The sequence below is a fragment of the Ahaetulla prasina genome, chromosome 2 (assembly GCF_028640845.1).
Source record: "Ahaetulla prasina isolate Xishuangbanna chromosome 2, ASM2864084v1, whole genome shotgun sequence".
NCBI lineage: Eukaryota > Metazoa > Chordata > Lepidosauria > Squamata > Colubridae > Ahaetulla > Ahaetulla prasina.
In genome coordinates this window covers 268,261,021-268,277,632 of record NC_080540.1, presented here as the reverse complement: position 1 = coordinate 268,277,632, position 16,612 = coordinate 268,261,021, and the positions used below count along the sequence as shown (strand labels likewise).

At 42.6% G+C, this 16,612-nt stretch overlaps 1 protein-coding gene across 1 annotated transcript in view; it reads left to right on the top strand.

Annotated features, from left to right (window-relative positions):
* MRPS27 (mitochondrial ribosomal protein S27) overlaps positions 1–16,612 on the top strand; it is a 61,038-nt gene that overhangs the window by 35,125 nt on the left and 9,301 nt on the right. Inside the window, exons 5-6 of the mRNA XM_058169017.1 lie at positions 8,887–9,001; positions 12,051–12,129. Of these exons, the coding sequence (XP_058025000.1) occupies positions 8,887–9,001; positions 12,051–12,129 (194 nt within the window). The remainder of the gene's footprint in view (positions 1–8,886; positions 9,002–12,050; positions 12,130–16,612) is intronic.

The window sequence follows — 16,612 nt, the reverse complement described above, 5'->3', positions numbered from 1 at the left end:
AGTAGAAAAAATAGGGACCACCTTTGTTGGGAAGGTAACACCCGCGCCTTTGGCGTTGAGCCATGCCGGCCACATGGCCACGGAGACGTCTTCGGACAGCGCTGGCTCTTCGGCTTTGAAACGGTGATGAGCACCGCCCCCTAGAGTCGGCAACGACTAGCACGTATGTGTGAGGGGAACCTTTACCTTTATAAAAAAAATATTTCATGCTTGGGACCTATTTTCTATTTTCTTTAGAATTATCTTCAGTATTTTTATTGATCCTTAGTTATGTAGGTGAAATGTCTTGTAGTCATTCCATATCTTGAATATGGATTTTAGATTGGTCATTAACTTTGCCATGTACAATTGAAGCCACTTTAACAAAGTACAACTTTAACTTACTTTTTACTTTCCGGCTCTCACAAATTAGTTTGAAGCTGGCTCCTAATGGTGTTCATTTCTGCTAACCTCAAAATACTGAGAATGAGTAGGAAACACTACATGCCTCCCAGTTTTCTATCTGGATGACTGACAGGAAAGCTCAACAAGTCAACTATCCTACCCCACTAACAAAAATTCCCATCTCCCCAGAAAAATAAATCGTTAACGCCATTTCCCCATTCAATTGTAAGTATATATTATATTTCACCTGTTGAAAAGCTGCCATTATTACTGTTTCTCTTAAAAAGTATCAGCTCTCTTTGACTGGAAGGATAGCATGATGATACAGGTAGTCCTCGACTTACAACGGTTCATTTAGTGACTGTTCAAAATTACAACGGCACTGAAAAAAGGGACTTATGACCGGTTTTCACAACTACAACGTTTCAACATCCCCATGGTCACGTGATCCAAGTTCAGATGCTGGTTCATATTTCATGTGATCTCCTTTTGCCACCTCCTCACAAGCAAAGTCAATAGGGGACGCCAGATTCACTTAACAACTGTGTTACTAACTTATCAACTGCAGTGATTCACTTGTGGCAAGAAAGGTTGTAAAATGAGGCAAAACTCACTTAACACATGTCTCACTTAACAACAGAATTTTGGTGCTCAACCATGGTTGTAACTCAAGGACTATCTGTATTTTTGGAGCCAGATTCTAATAACTGTCGTGTCCCACTCCTCCGCTGACGGCCGGGTCAGGGAAATCCGAATCAGGCTTGCCTCTGCAGCTCTGCCCAAAGTCCTAGCAAAGTCCTCAGAGCAGGCAGGAGACCAGAAAGTGACTTCAGCAAGATAAGTTCGACTTTGCCTGACTCAGAGAATACCAGAAAGCAGATCCTTTATATAGGCCATGGGGTGTGGCTCCATGACTCAGCACTCATTAAGGCCTGCCCCTCCCTTCCTTCTGTTGCCTCCGCCTATCCAGTCTTCTGATGCGAGGGTCACTCCAATCAGCAGCTGTTGGAAATAAACTTTCCTCAGGCTCACATACTGTGGAGGAGGGGGAGGGGTCTAGCTGTCTGCTTGCCTGGGCATGGAGCCAGGGCTGGGGCCGGGGGGGTGCTCCCTCCTCTGCAGCCTGCTTGGGCATGGAGCCAGGGCTGGGACCGGGACGTGCCCCCTCCTCTTCAGCTTGTCTGGGCATGGAGCCAGGACTGGGGCCGGGAGGCATACATTCCTCCGTGTTCGGGAGCAGATAAGAAGGCCCCGGCTGCTGTGAGAGCGGGCAAGACACAACAATAACCATAGGCATAAGTTGTAGATGTTACCATGAAGACTGTAGAATTGTAAAACACTGTAGAGAATGAAGATAGGGCTCAGCGTTCAGGTGGCCTGTGTTTCTTCTTTAGCATAGGTAGGTTGCTGCAGATGCTGAACTTGGGCATGCCTGCCTGGGAGAACTGGAAGGAGTGAGAAAACAGCAACAAAGCCAGTAGAAAAACATGGCCCATGGGCCCTCTTACAGGTAGTCCTCAACTTATGACCCCAGTTGAGCCCAAACTTTCTGTTGCTAAGTGAGGCCATTGTTAAGTGAGTTTTGCTCTATTTTACAACCTTTCTTGTCACCGTTGTTAAGTGAATCTGGCCTCCCCATTGACTTTGTCAGAAGGTCTCAAAAGGTGATCACATGACCCTGGGACAGTGCAAGCATTATAAATATGAGCCAATTGCAGAACAACTGGATTTTGATCACGTGACCATGGCGATGCTGCAACCATTGTTAAGTGTGACAAAAAGTCAATTTTTTCCAGTGCCATTGTAACTTTGAAACAGTCACTAAATAAACTGCTGTAAATTGAGGACTACCTCTATTGGGGGGGAAAAGTCTGGCTAACTGTCAGGTTTAATGTACAGACACACACAAAAAAGCAAACGAGAGACAAAAGACTGGGAGGTCTAGAGCCAAGCTAAGAGCAGCTCAAAACATATACTTTATGCAGAGTGGGCTGCAAAGACTGCTTGCATGTTATAATTCCTATCTGGGTACTCTGTTCTTCTTCCCAAGATATAATCAGCCATGGGCAATATAAAATAAAGGAAGAGTTGTATTCTATGTTGCTTGACTTTGCGGGAGGAAGTGGTTGAGCAAGATCCTTTCAGCTGGCTTGTTTTCTTAGCATATCCACTTCATTCCTGCTGTTGCTACAGCTTATTAGTTTGCCTTCCACTAGGATCGGTTCCCACAGGTCCCTAGAAGCAGAAGAAGACATCTGTAGCACTTAGAATATGTTTCCTAGCTCTTCTCACTATTAATTTTTTTCAATGGAAGCAGCAACCACAAGACGGAGAAAGTAGCAAACCAGAGACTAGGCAAAGAGGAGACCTACAGTGGGTACTTCCTTGAACAGGAAACCCTTCTAGCAACTGCCCCCAAATGTCATCTCTGTAGCTAATGAAATCAATAGGTAAAACAGAAGCCTAGTTTTTGTGGTGTATTTTCACCGGCTAATCCAATAATATCTGATGGGGTAGTCTATTTATTTTTCTTCCATTTTGTGTGGTTTTGCCAGACTTTAGTTTCTCAGGTTAAAACTGAAATTCTTAGCAATCTACCTTCTTACCAGTCTCTTTGTGCCATTGATAAAGTTGTTTTTAGAGCTGCTTTTTACACTTCCAGAGCAGCTTACTGGAAAGCATTTTCCTACTTGGGAAGAGGGTCCCTAGGGGACCTCTGGTCAAGCAGAAGTTCCTCTAATGATCATTCATTACAGAGAACTAATTATCTCAGGGTGGATCCTTCTGCAACCATAACAACATCATCTATCACATTAGGCTGTTTGCAGAACATTCTCTCTCTCTGTCTCTTGCATTTTGCATTTTGATAGCTGTCAAGTTCCGTGTAGCTGAACAATTCAATTTAAGGACATACATTTCAGAAACACATTTTTTTCTGCCAGCCAGTGGTAAAAGCATAATCTTGGAAATTGTAAAAAAAAAAAAATTGCTTCTAGGCTGACATTATGCAAGCTAATTAAACATTGGAAATATTTGCTCTCCATGTCTGGGCTAGGCTGCCTCATCTGACACAACTGAACTGTCTTCACCTGCTTGTCACAATGGGGAATAAAAGCAATTCCCAGCCGTTCAATACTGTCCAGTGAGGATTAAGCAATTCTGAAGGTTACTGGTACAAAATAAAAATTGAATGGAATATTTTCAGATGGAGGTATAACAATTGTTTATAATGTTAATTAATGGCCTTTATTTTTGATATATTATTTTCATATTTCTCAATTTATTTGAGCTGAAAAAAAGTTCATTTTTCTAGATTGTATCCCAGGAGATTTTACCCTTTGAGCTTGCTTCAAATGGTTTACACTGAACAGTTTCAGACTATCCATATTTGAATGCTTCTATAAAAAAAATTTAAGGGACATGGTGGCTCAGGGGTAGGACGTTGAGCTTGTCGATCGAAAGGTCGGCAGCTCAGCGGTTCGAATCCCTAGTGCTGCCGTGTAATGGGGTGAGCTCCCATTACTTGTCCCAGCTTCTGCCAAGCTATCAGTTTCGAAAGCACATAAAAATGCAAGTAGAAAAAATAGGGACCACCTTTGTTGGGAAGGTAACAGCGTTCCGTGCGCCTTTGGCGTTGAGCCATGCCGGCCACATGGCCACGGAGACGTCTTCGGACAGCGCTGGCTCTTCGGCTTTGAAACGGTGATGAGCACCGCCCCCTAGAGTCGGCAACGACTAGCACGTATGTGTGAGGGGAACCTTTACCTTTATAAAAAAAATATTTCATGCTTGGGACCTATTTTCTATTTTCTTTAGAATTATCTTCAGTATTTTTATTGATCCTTAGTTATGTAGGTGAAATGTCTTGTAGTCATTCCATATCTTGAATATGGATTTTAGATTGGTCATTAACTTTGCCATGTACAATTGAAGCCACTTTAACAAAGTACAACTTTAACTTACTTTTAACTTACCTGCGCAGACTGCACTGGCTTCCTGTGGCCTTCCGGGTGCGCTTCAAGGTTTTGGTGACCACCTTTAAAGCGCTCCATGGCATTGGGCCAGGTTATTTACGGGACCGCCTACTGCGACCGAATACCTCCCACCGTCCCGTGCGCTCTCACAGAGAGGGTCTCCTCAGGGTGCCGTCAGCGAGGCAATGTCGTCTGGCGACGCCCAGGGGAAGGGCCTTCTCTGTGGGGGCTCCCACCCTCTGGAACGATCTACCCCCCGGACTTCGTCAGCTGGACCTCGGACCTTCCGTGGCTTAAAACATACTTATTTAATTGTGCAGGACTGAGCTAGATTTTAAATTTTGGGTTTTAAATTGGGTTTTATTTCTATTTTTAATTGGACGGGCTTTAGAATAAGTTTTTTAAATGTTTTATATTGTATTTATATTCTATTTATCTGTTTTTAGTGCCTGTAAACCGCCCTGAGTCCCTTGGGAGATAGGGCGGTATATAAATATGATTAAATAAATAAATAAATAAATAAAATAAACTTTTTACTTTCCGGCTCTCACAAATTAGTTTGAAGCTGGCTCCTAATGGTGTTCATTTCTGCTAACCTCAAAATACTGAGAATGAGTAGGAAACACTACATGCCTCCCAGTTTTCTATCTGGATGACTGACAGGAAAGCTCAACAAGTCAACTATCCTACCCCACTAACAAAAATTCCCATCTCCCCAGAAAAATAAATCGTTAACGCCATTTCCCCATTCAATTGTAAGTATATATTATATTTCCCCTGTTGAAAAGCTGCCATTATTACTGTTTCTCTTAAAAAGTATCAGCTCTCTTTGACTGGAAGGATAGCATGATGATACAGGTAGTCCTCGACTTACAACGGTTCATTTAGTGACTGTTCAAAATTACAACGGCACTGAAAAAAGGGACTTATGACCGGTTTTCACAACTACAACGTTTCAACATCCCCATGGTCACGTGATCCAAGTTCAGATGCTGGTTCATATTTCATGTGATCTCCTTTTGCCACCTCCTCACAAGCAAAGTCAATAGGGGACGCCAGATTCACTTAACAACTGTGTTACTAACTTATCAACTGCAGTGATTCACTTGTGGCAAGAAAGGTCGTAAAATGAGGCAAAACTCACTTAACACATGTCTCACTTAACAACAGAATTTTGGTGCTCAACCATGGTTGTAACTCAAGGACTATCTGTATTTTTGGAGCCAGATTCTTTTCAATATAACTGTCGTGTCCCACTCCTCCGCTGACGGCCGGGTCAGGGAAATCCGAATCAGGCTTGCCTCTGCAGCTCTGCCCAAAGTCCTAGCAAAGTCCTCAGAGCAGGCAGGAGACCAGAAAGTGACTTCAGCAAGATAAGTTCGACTTTGCCTGACTCAGAGACTGCCAGAAAGCAGATCCTTTATATAGGCCATGGGGTGTGGCTCCATGACTCAGCACTTATCCAGGCCTGCCCCTCCCTTCCTTCTGTTGCCTCCGCCTATCCAGTCTTCTGATGCGAGGGTCACTCCAATCAGCAGCTGTTGGAAATAAACTTTCCTCAGGCTCACATACTGTGGAGGAGGGGGAGGGGTCTAGCTGCTCCGTTTGCCTGGGCATGGAGCCAGGGCTGGGGCCGGGGGGGTGCTCCCTCCTCTGCAGCCTGCTTGGGCATGGAGCCAGGGCTGGGACCGGGACGTGCCCCCTCCTCTTCAGCTTGTCTGGGCATGGAGCCAGGGCTGGGGCCGGGAGGCATACATTCCTCCGTGTTCGGGAGCAGATAAGAAGGCCCCGGCTGCTGTGAGAGCGGGCAAGACACAACAATAACCATAGGCATAAGTTGTAGATGTTACCATGAAGACTGTATAATTGTAAAACACTGTAGAGAATGAAGATAGGGCTCAGCGTTCAGGTGGCCTGTGTTTCTTCTTTAGCATAGGTAGGTTGCTGCAGATGCTGAACTTGGGCATGCCTGCCTGGGAGAACTGGAAGGAGTGAGAAAACAGCAACAAAGCCAGTAGAAAAACATGGCCCATGGGCCCTCTTACAGGTAGTCCTCAACTTATGACCCCAGTTGAGCCCAAACTTTCTGTTGCTAAGTGAGACCATTGTTAAGTGAGTTTTGCTCTATTTTACAACCTTTCTTGTCACCGTTGTTAAGTGAACCTGGCCTCCCCATTGACTTTGTCAGAAGGTCTCAAAAGGTGATCACATGACCCTGGGACAGTGCAAGCATTATAAATATGAGCCAATTGCAGAACAACTGGATTTTGATCACGTGACCATGGCGATGCTGCAACCATTGTTAAGTGTGAAAAAAAGTCATTTTTTCCCAGTGCCATTGTAACTTTGAAACAGTCACTAAATAAACTGTTGTAAATTGAGGACTACCTCTATTGGGGGGAAAAAGTCTGGCTAACTGTCAGGTTTAATGTACAGACACACACAAAAAAGCAAACGAGAGACAAAAGACTGGGAGGTCTAGAGCCAAGCTAAGAGCAGCTCAAAACATATACTTTATGCAGAGTGGGCTGCAAAGACTGCTTGCATGTTATAATTCCTATCTGGGTACTCTGTTCTTCTTCCCAAGATATAATCAGCCATGGACAATATAAAATAAAGGGAGAATTGTATTCTATGTTGCTTGACTTTGCGGGAGGAAGTGGTTGAGCAAGATCCTTTCAGCTGGCTTGTTTTCTTAGCATATCCACTTCATTCCTGCTGTTGCTACAGCTTATTAGTTTGCCTTCCACTAGGATCAGTTCCCACAGGTCCCTAGAAGCAGAAGAAGACATCTGTAGCACTTAGAATATGTTTCCTAGCTCTTCTCACTATTAATTTTTTTCAATGGAAGCAGCAACCACAAGACGGAGAAAGTAGCAAACCAGAGACTAGGCAAAGAGGAGACCTACAGTGGGTACTTCCTTGAACAGGAAACCCTTCTAGCAACTGCCCCCAAATGTCATCTTTGCAGCTAATGAAATCAATAGGTAAAACAGAAGCTTAGTTTTTGTGGTGTATTTTCACCGGCTAATCCAATAATATCTGATGGGGTAGTCTATTTATTTTTCTTCCATTTTGTGTGGTTTTGCCCGACTTTAGTTTCTCAGGTTAAAACTGAAATTCTTAGCAATCTACCTTCTTACCAGTCTCTTTGTGCCATTGATAAAGTTGTTTTTAGAGCTGCTTTTTACACTTCCAGAGCAGCTTACTGGAAAGCATTTTTCTACTTGGGAAGAGGGTCCCTAGGGGACCTCTGGTCAAGCAGAAGTTCCTCTAATGATCATTCATTACAGAGAACTAATTATTTCAGGGTGGATCCTTCTGCAACCATAACAACATCATCTATCACATTAGGCTGTTTGCAGAACATTCTCTCTCTCTGTCTCTTGCATTTTGCATTTTGATAGCTGTCAAGTTCCGTGTAGCTGAACAATTCAATTTAAGGACATACATTTCAGAAACACATTTTTTTCTGCCAGCCAGTGGTAAAAGCATAATCTTGGAAATTGTAAAAAAAAAAAAAATTGCTTCTAGGCTGACATTATGCAAGCTAATTAAACATTGGAAATATTTGCTCTCCATGTCTGGGCTAGGCTGCCTCATCTGACACAACTGAACTGTCTTCACCTGCTTGTCACAATGGGGAATAAAAGCAATTCCCAGCCGTTCAATACTGTCCAGTGAGGATTAAGCAATTACGAAGGTTACTGGTACAAAATAAAAATTGAATGGAATATTTCTGATGGAGGTATAACAATTGTTTATAATGTTAATAATGGCCCTTTTATTTTTGATATATTATTTTCATATTTCTCAATTTATTTGAGCTGAAAAAAAATAATTGCAGAGGGTGATTGTTTTAATATGAATAATAGTTGGTTCTGGTGATGAGTCCCTGAGGAAGAAAGCTGCTTTGAATCTAGCTTGCTTTTTACATGTTCTTTTTTTCCCTGCAGTTTTTTTCTGGTGGCTAATTGTGACTTTCTATTGCATTGTATCTGATTATTCTGTTCATTTACATTTTAGAATTTAAACAGCTCTTCATCTGAAATATAAAGTGAGAATGTGACAAAAGATGTTTTGAACTGCATGTCTCTCAAATGCTGTAATTTTCTTGATGGGCAGAATTGATTGTGATTGCTAGTTGACAGCTGGCGCAATTGGATTGTGATGTATGAAATGGCCCCAAATAATTAAAACTTTAAAATTAAGAATTTGCAAAATCTCATTTAAATATTTCAAATCCAGTTGACTTAAATTTTGATTAAAGTAGCTGTTTCAGTATTTAACTGAGAATTATACGCCTTTGAAAATTAGAAGCATTGGTAGTATTGAACCAAACCAGTTATGAGTAATAGGAATCACAAATGGTCTTAATTATCTCATAATAAATTGGTACTCTTTAAGTATCAATAAATCTTCATTTTCATACTGCTTATGTATAATTAATGTACTACACCTTGCAATAAATATACCTTGCAATTCAGCATTAACCTCCATAATTCTAGATGTTTCTGTCATCACTTAGGTTTCGTCACAGCCCTAATTGCTTTTATTTAAGAGACTGGATCATCCACAGCTGGATTAGGAAGTGCCTTAAATTTGGTGCACAGGATAAAGCTTTGTATACTCTACAAAACAAGGTTTTTAAATTTTATTATATTTTATTTTGTATGTAAAAAAGGAAACTAATGAAAGAGAGAGAAACAAATGTTTACAAAATCATACTTTGTTCATGTACTCATCAAAACTAACATTACATAGGAAATTCTTGACATATTAAATTATTAATTTTTATACCAATCTTCTTAGCACGCATAAAAAATGGAAAAGGAAAAAAAGGGAAATGTTTATAAATACTATGTGCAATTCAGAATTTGCAGTCCTCATATTCGGATTTCTTGTGAGAAAAATTCTGGTCCAAACAAAGCAAAAAGTAAGTTGATCAGACCATTATATAGCAGATGAGAGAATGGATGTTCTTGTATCATAAACTTTTTACAACCATGAGTACATATGATTTCTATTTCCATTTTCCATTTGAATCTTTCCAAACCATTAATATTTAATTCAAAAGATCCAGAATATCTACAAAAGAGAATAATTATTTTAGAACAGTATTAATATATGAAATAACCTAAATAGTTGAGTAGAAGGGACCCCCCCCCTGGCACAGGGCCACATTAGGTGAATATTATATCACATCAAAACATATTGAGTACCATGTCTGCAATAATGATCTCCACCCATCTAGTTCTTTCTTTTATTTTATTTTTTAAATATATGCAAATGTCCAATTGACCCAAAATAATCATTTCTGATTTAAATGTAACTTTAGAATTAGAGAACTGTGACACATATAGTAGATACCCAAGTGGTCTTCCATTCACATTTAAACACTGAACACTATAATTTCTCCTTATGCTTTTAAATTTCTCAGTTAGTATATTCTAACAAGGATTCATAAATAGTTATTGTAGGATTTATTTGCAAAGACATATTAATCTTTTAACCTAAAAGGTTTAAGGGGGCACATTCTGTAGCACTTAAGCTATAGCAATAAATATTGTTATTGAAAAAATTGCTAATACTTGGATTGCTTGGACTATTACTTGGACTATTCAAATAAGGAGCATGTGTGATTTCATCTTATTAATGAATGTATTAATAGCAATAGCACTTAGGCTCATATACTGCTTTACAGTGGTTTACAGCCCTCTCTAAGCAGTTTACAGAGTCAGCATATTGCCTCCAACAATTTGGGTCCTCATTTTACCGACCTCAGAAGGATGGAAGCTGGGTCAACGTTGAACCTGGTGGGATTTGAACTGCCAAACTGCAGGCAGCTGGCAGTCAGCAAAAGTAGCCTGCAGTACTGCACTCTAACCACTGCACCATCAAGGCTCTAAGATATTAATATATTCCACCCTGCATCTAGGTTCCTCAATAAAAGAATTACCTTGCTATTTTAAAATTTAAAGTAAGAGTTATTTTTACTTGTTTTTTTATAAAGGGGATTGATTACCACGTTTCTCCGAAAATAAGACCCTGTCTTACATTTTTTAAATCCCGAAATAAGCGCTTGGCCTTATTTTCGTGGAGATCTTATTATTTTGGGGCATGTGGAGCAAGATGGGGATCCTCTTGCCGTCTTACCTGATTTCCAGCTCTGTATTTAAATATTTTTGGGGAGGGCTTGTTTTTTGGGGGGAGGCTTAGTATAGCGCATGCGCTCAAAAGCTTGATTGGGTTTATTATCAGGGGATGTCTTATTTTGGGGAAAAGGGTAGTTATGCTGAAATTCTGAACAGATATAGTACTTCATTTTATGTCCTCTTCCTTTTTTACATATTATATATATGATCTGGCCAAAGTAAAGAAATACTTTCTTGATTTCAATAAGGGTAATTTAACCCCTCTTAGATCTCTCCCACTGAAATCCATTAGTGAATACCTTTAACACTTTTGCCTAGATTGTCTTCAATTTGTTTATTAAGGGATTTGATAAATAGCTTGATTTATTTAATCAGACTGCACACACTACAGCAGGGGTGTCAAACTCAGGTCATCACGGGGATGTCACGTGACGTATTAGGACTTCCCCCCCCTTCGCTTAACCTGGTGTGGGCGTGGCGAGTGTGTGACGCATCCGTCCCACGGGCTGGAAGTTTGACAGCCCTGCACTACAGTAAGCATTTAAAGGACTGGTTTATATTTAAGGAAGAAGTGTTTTGAACAAAAGCAGAAATATCTCTTTGAGCCATTTTCCTGTGCTCCAAGAGCCACATTCCTTAAAGTATGTATTTATGTTTTTGTCTGGCACTCAAGTTAGATTTTTGAGGTCTCCTGCATCAGCGGTACAGAGATACTTCAATGTCAATGTGCAGTTAAAGGAAATGGTTCTTATTGCTAAATGTTTTGAAGGTTTGGGATGAAAGGATACAAAAACATGTTCTTCTTTCCTGGTGTGCCAAAGCTTAGCAGGAAACAAAAGGAAATGGCAGAAATTTCAGAATACCATCTCTCTTTGGCTTGGAATGCAAAGGCCATTCATATAGTGCATGTTGGAGAATATAATACGTGTCCCTGTGAGAGCTCATGCCTGCGATTAATGAAAAATAAGAGTACTAATTTCCCTGTAAAAGTTCACAAGTAGAAAGTGGCTGGGTACATTCATGTAGCCAGATGGTTATGTGCCCTAATCTCTGATGATGAAAAGAAAACATAACATGAAGTCTGCTGGATGTATAAGTTCAGCCTCTCTTCTTGATTAAAAGATTAGCTTAATGGAAGGGAGGTGGGAAAGCTGTCATGGATTTCCTGAAGCATAAGTCAATTAATGCTGCCTCAGCTGAAGTAGCATTTTTCAAACTTGGTAACTTTAAAGATGTGTGGGCTTCAGCCGCAGAGCCGGGAGCTGAAATGTACAAAATATAATGTTGCCAAGTTTGAAAAACACTGACCCTGTGCTAGCCAACGGGTACAACAACTGTTTTCTTCCAGCACAAGCTGCTCTGCAAATTCTTTCTTATGTTCCCATGTCCATCTGTGAAAGCGAAAACAGAAGCGGAATGCATACTGATAGACATCTCTTTAGATTTGCTTAGCCATGTCATGCATTCAGGCCATTATTCAGAATTACTAGAAATACGGCATTAACACAACTTTGTTCTCTGCTCATTTTTTTTCTAGGTCCAGTTTGGAATAATTCCAGATAGTTTTACCTTCAATTTATTATTGGATTCTTTTATAAAAGATGAGAACTACAAAAGTAAGGAACAAATATTTATTAAGCACTAGGTATTATGTATATATTAAGTATTTCACCCTAAATATGTATTGTGCATTTCTGCTTTCTTGGACGTGGCCATTTTTTAGCCTATTTCTTTATAATTACCGTATATACTCGAGTATAAGCCGAGTTTTTCAGCACGTTTTTTGTGCTGAAAAACGTCCCCTCGGCTTATACTCGAGTCTACGTCTTCGGGAACCCCGCACAGGAGGGGGTACCGAACGGACTCCCATGGGAGGGACGGGGAGCGGGCCCGCCGAGGTCTCGCGGGATTTGTCGCCCCCAGGCCGGCCCCCATTCCCGTGTCTGGTGGGCGGACGGCGCAAACTTGGCGGGCTGTGCATTGGCGCGGGGAAGCCCTGGTGGTGCAGTGTTCTGCCGCCTGGCCCCCGCCCCCCGACCCCCTGCGCGGGGAGCGAGCGAGCGAGCCAGCGAACGGCTTCGGGCACCGCGGACTTTGGCAAGGAGGAAGGTGGGAGGGAAGCGGAGCTGCCGGCTGTGGGGGGGTTGAGGGGCGTGCAAGAGGAGTGAGCGTGGAAAGGCCTTTTGTGTGTGTGTGCGCGCCTGTGTGCCCTAGGGAGGGAAGCGGAGCTGCCGGCTGTGGGGGTTGAGGCGTGCAAGAGGAGGAGGCGCGCCTCTTCCTCCACGCCGCCTCTTGCACGCCTCAACCTCACCATCTCCATCCGCGAAGGTCACCTCCTCTTCCAGGCGGCGGCGGCGGCGGCGGCGGCGGCGAGCGCCACAGCCGGCAGCTCGCTTCTCCCACTGGTCCCAGTCCAGCCGAACGGTGAAAGCGACATGCCGAGCGCCGCCCGCCACCGCTCGCTGGATTGGGACCGCTTGGTGGTCCGCGGCGGGCGGGGAGCCGCCAGCCTTCTCGGCTGAGGAGGAGGGTTTCAACGGTGAAAGCGCCGGCCGAGAAGGCTGGCGGCTCCCGCCCGCCGCGCGACGTTGCTTCCCAGCCGAACGGTGAAAGCGGAGCGCGCCGCATGTCGCCACCGCTCGCTGACTGGGACCAGTGGGAGGGAAGCGGAGCTGCCGGCTGTGGCGCCCGCCGGAGCCGCCGCCGCCGCCGCCGCCGCCTGGAAGAGGAGGAGGTGACCTCACGCTGGAGAGGGTGGGGATGGTGGGGTTGAGGCGGCAAGAGGAGCGAGCGTGGAGGAAGAGGAGGAGGCGCGCCTCTTGCACGCCTCAACCCCCACACAGCCGGCAGCTCCGCCTCCCTAGGGCACACAGGCGCGCACACACGCACACACACAAAAGGCCTTTCCACGCCACTCCTCTTGCACGCCTCAACCCCCACAGCCGGCAGCCCGCTTCCTCCCACCTTCCTCCTTGCCAAAGTCCGCGGTGCCCGGTTGCTCGCTGGCTCGCCGCCGCCTCCCAGCGCAGGAGATCGGAGGACGGAGGCCAGGCGAACGGGAACAGCCCACGCCCAAGAGGGAAAGGGAGCGAGTGGGTGGGTGGCTGGGACGAGACCCCACCACAAACACACACACACACGCCTGTGAGACGCCTTGCTTGCATGTCACACACACGCACCGCTGGGAAAAAAAGGATGGATGGATGGAAGTAAGGAAGGAAGGATGGATTGATGGATGGAGGCGACCGCTTTGAAGCGCAACCTTCTCCCGCAACTAAGGGGGTCAATGTTTTCCCAATCCTAGGGTGTGGGAAACAGTCATTCTTTCTTCCCCTAGTCTCTCCCGAGATCGCACTGCAGCGCCCATCATCCCCAGCCGGCAATCTGAGCTCGTGCCATCGATGTGGTCCTTGAACTTCCTCCTCTAACCCAGCCTAGGATGGCCGGGCGTGGAGGGTGTGGTGGTGGTAAACGGCCAGGAGAAAGCTTTCGCTCTTTTCGAGAGGTCCTCTTGGAAGGCTGCCTTGGAAAGGGAAAGTGGGAGGGGCAGAGATTTCTCCTCAAAGGTCCCCTTGGAAGGCTGGGTTGGAAAGGGAAAGTGGGAGGGGCAGAGATTTCTTCCTCGGTCCTTCTAGAGTCCTTGAGAAACTGATATCATACAAGGTTAATAAATTATACCTCCTCCTCATTGATGAGTTTTTCATCCTGAAATTGATTGAAACATTGTACCATCATATGCTGCCATAGTATAGTGTTAACAACATCTGTAAAGATGATATATGAGCATGACACTAAGTTTTTCTATATTTCCCTTTATTGAAAAACTTCCATCATGCTTCTTTCTGAAAACAAAGGTCATTATAATATACCTCATTATATATTTGATTTGATGATATTTCAGTTAATAAATACCATTTAAGGTGTTAAGCTTCTTTTCTTTTCAGCAGCAAAGTGAATTACAACTTTAAAGAACTTTATTACTTTATATTCATTTATTTTAAGTATAGATTTTAGATTTTTAAACAAATATGTTTAGAGCTTTTATATCTTTCAAGTTATTCAAATTATCCCCTCAGCAGGTATATAATGGCATCCAATTCCACTATCATGTTGGGGCTTTTGAGCAAGGGAGGAGGAACGTGAGCACCGCCTTTCGCTGGCATTCCGGGATTTCCTTTGTTTAGAGCTGGGAATCCTCCTTCCCTTTTGCACTCCCTCCCTCCCTCTCTCTCTCTCTCTCTCTCTCTCTCACACACACACACACACACACACACACAGACTTCTAAAGTCGATTGGCACAATGAAAGGCAAAGACCACAATTGTTTTAAGAAAGAAGCTTTAGCAGGAGGGGGATGGAGGGTGTTTTAAGTTTTGGCAAACAGCCAGGCCAACTGTATTGGAGAAGGTCACACAACTGGCCTTAACATTTTAGCTGCTGTCTTTTCCTCACACTTGGGTTTAATGATATTAGAGACCCTTATTGCCCTGCCAAAAAAAAAAGAGCCACCCCAACGCCTATGAAAATTAACCTTCTCTGCCAAGAGACACTGTGCAGGGTATTTTCACTATTGGTGTGCATACAGGCTTAGATTTGTGTTGGGTTCTTAGTGCTTAGAGCACTGACCTTCAGAGGCACCCTGGTCCCTTGGAAGCTAAAGGAGGACTCATTTTCATGCTTGCAGTTGTATTGTCAATTTCTGTGAGACAATGTTGTTGAAGTAACTCACTCACTCACTCATTCATTCATTCATTCCTTGTGTGTCCAATCACACTTAGCCAAAAAAAATTTATTCTATTCTATTCTATTCATTCATTCATTCATTCATTTATTTTGTCAAATACATATTAAATAATTATATAAATATAAGCATGAATTGAATACATAAAAGGAATACAACTAAAGGGAACATTAGGACAGGGACGGTAGGCACGCTGGTGCTCTTATGCACGCCTTACAGACCTCTTAGGAATGGGGTGAGGTCAATACTAGATAGTCTTTGGTTAAGGCTTTGGGGATTTTGGGAAGAGACCACAGAGTCAGGTAGCACATTCCAGGCATTAACAACTCTGTTACTGAAGTCACATTTTCTGCAATCTAGATTGGAGAGGTTCACTTTTAAGTTTGAATCTATTGTGTTCTCGTGTATTGTTGTGGTTGAAGCTGAAGTAGTCATTGATAGGAAGTACATTGTAGCAGATAATTTTATGAGCTATGCTCAGGTCATACCAAAGGCGGCGTAGTTCTAAATTTTCTAAAGCTGGGAATCCTCCTTCCCCCTTTTGCACTTTTATTGTTTTTCGTTCAAATAAATATTCATGTTATTTTACTTGGCTCTATCTTTATTTTTTACATTGACCAGTAGCTGCCTCATTTCCCACCCTCGGCTTATACTCGAGTCAATAGTTTTTCCCAGTTTTTGTGGTAAAATTAGGTGCCTCGGCTTATATTCGGATCGGCTTATACTCGAGTATATACGGTAATTTGCCATGATTTCAGGAATAGATATTCTTTCAAAAAGAAAAGGGATAATAGAAGTAAAGCAGGTGGCAAGATTGATGCAATGACTGTGTCTTCTTCTCAAAGAAGATACATAGGTTGTCCTCAAACCTAAACATTTGTTTAGTAACTGTTCAAAATTACAACACTGAAAACTTACAACTGATTTTTGTACTTAGTGATTGTTACAGCATCCCTGCAATTACATGATTAAAATCTGGGCAACAAATTTAGGAATATTAAATTAAATCAGAATAATAATGGTGCAAGTCCATTTCATATGTTGTAAGTGTCTCCCCTGCATTTTATATTTCCAAAATAATGAAATTAGCTTTTTAAATATTACCCAAAGAATTAGATCAAATTGTGAAGTCAGCAGATACTTGAATAGGATATTTTACCATTCTGAAGTTTTAGGAATTCAAATTCCTTTTGCCAAACCAGCTTCTTTTTTTCAGGTTGTGGGAAGACCATATATATATATATATCAGTCCTGAAATGATATTAATTTTTACATTGTTTATCTTTCCACATAATGTCACTGGGATTTTTAATTATTTGTTTATGTCATGTTAATCTGAAATAAACAGTTTGCTATGTT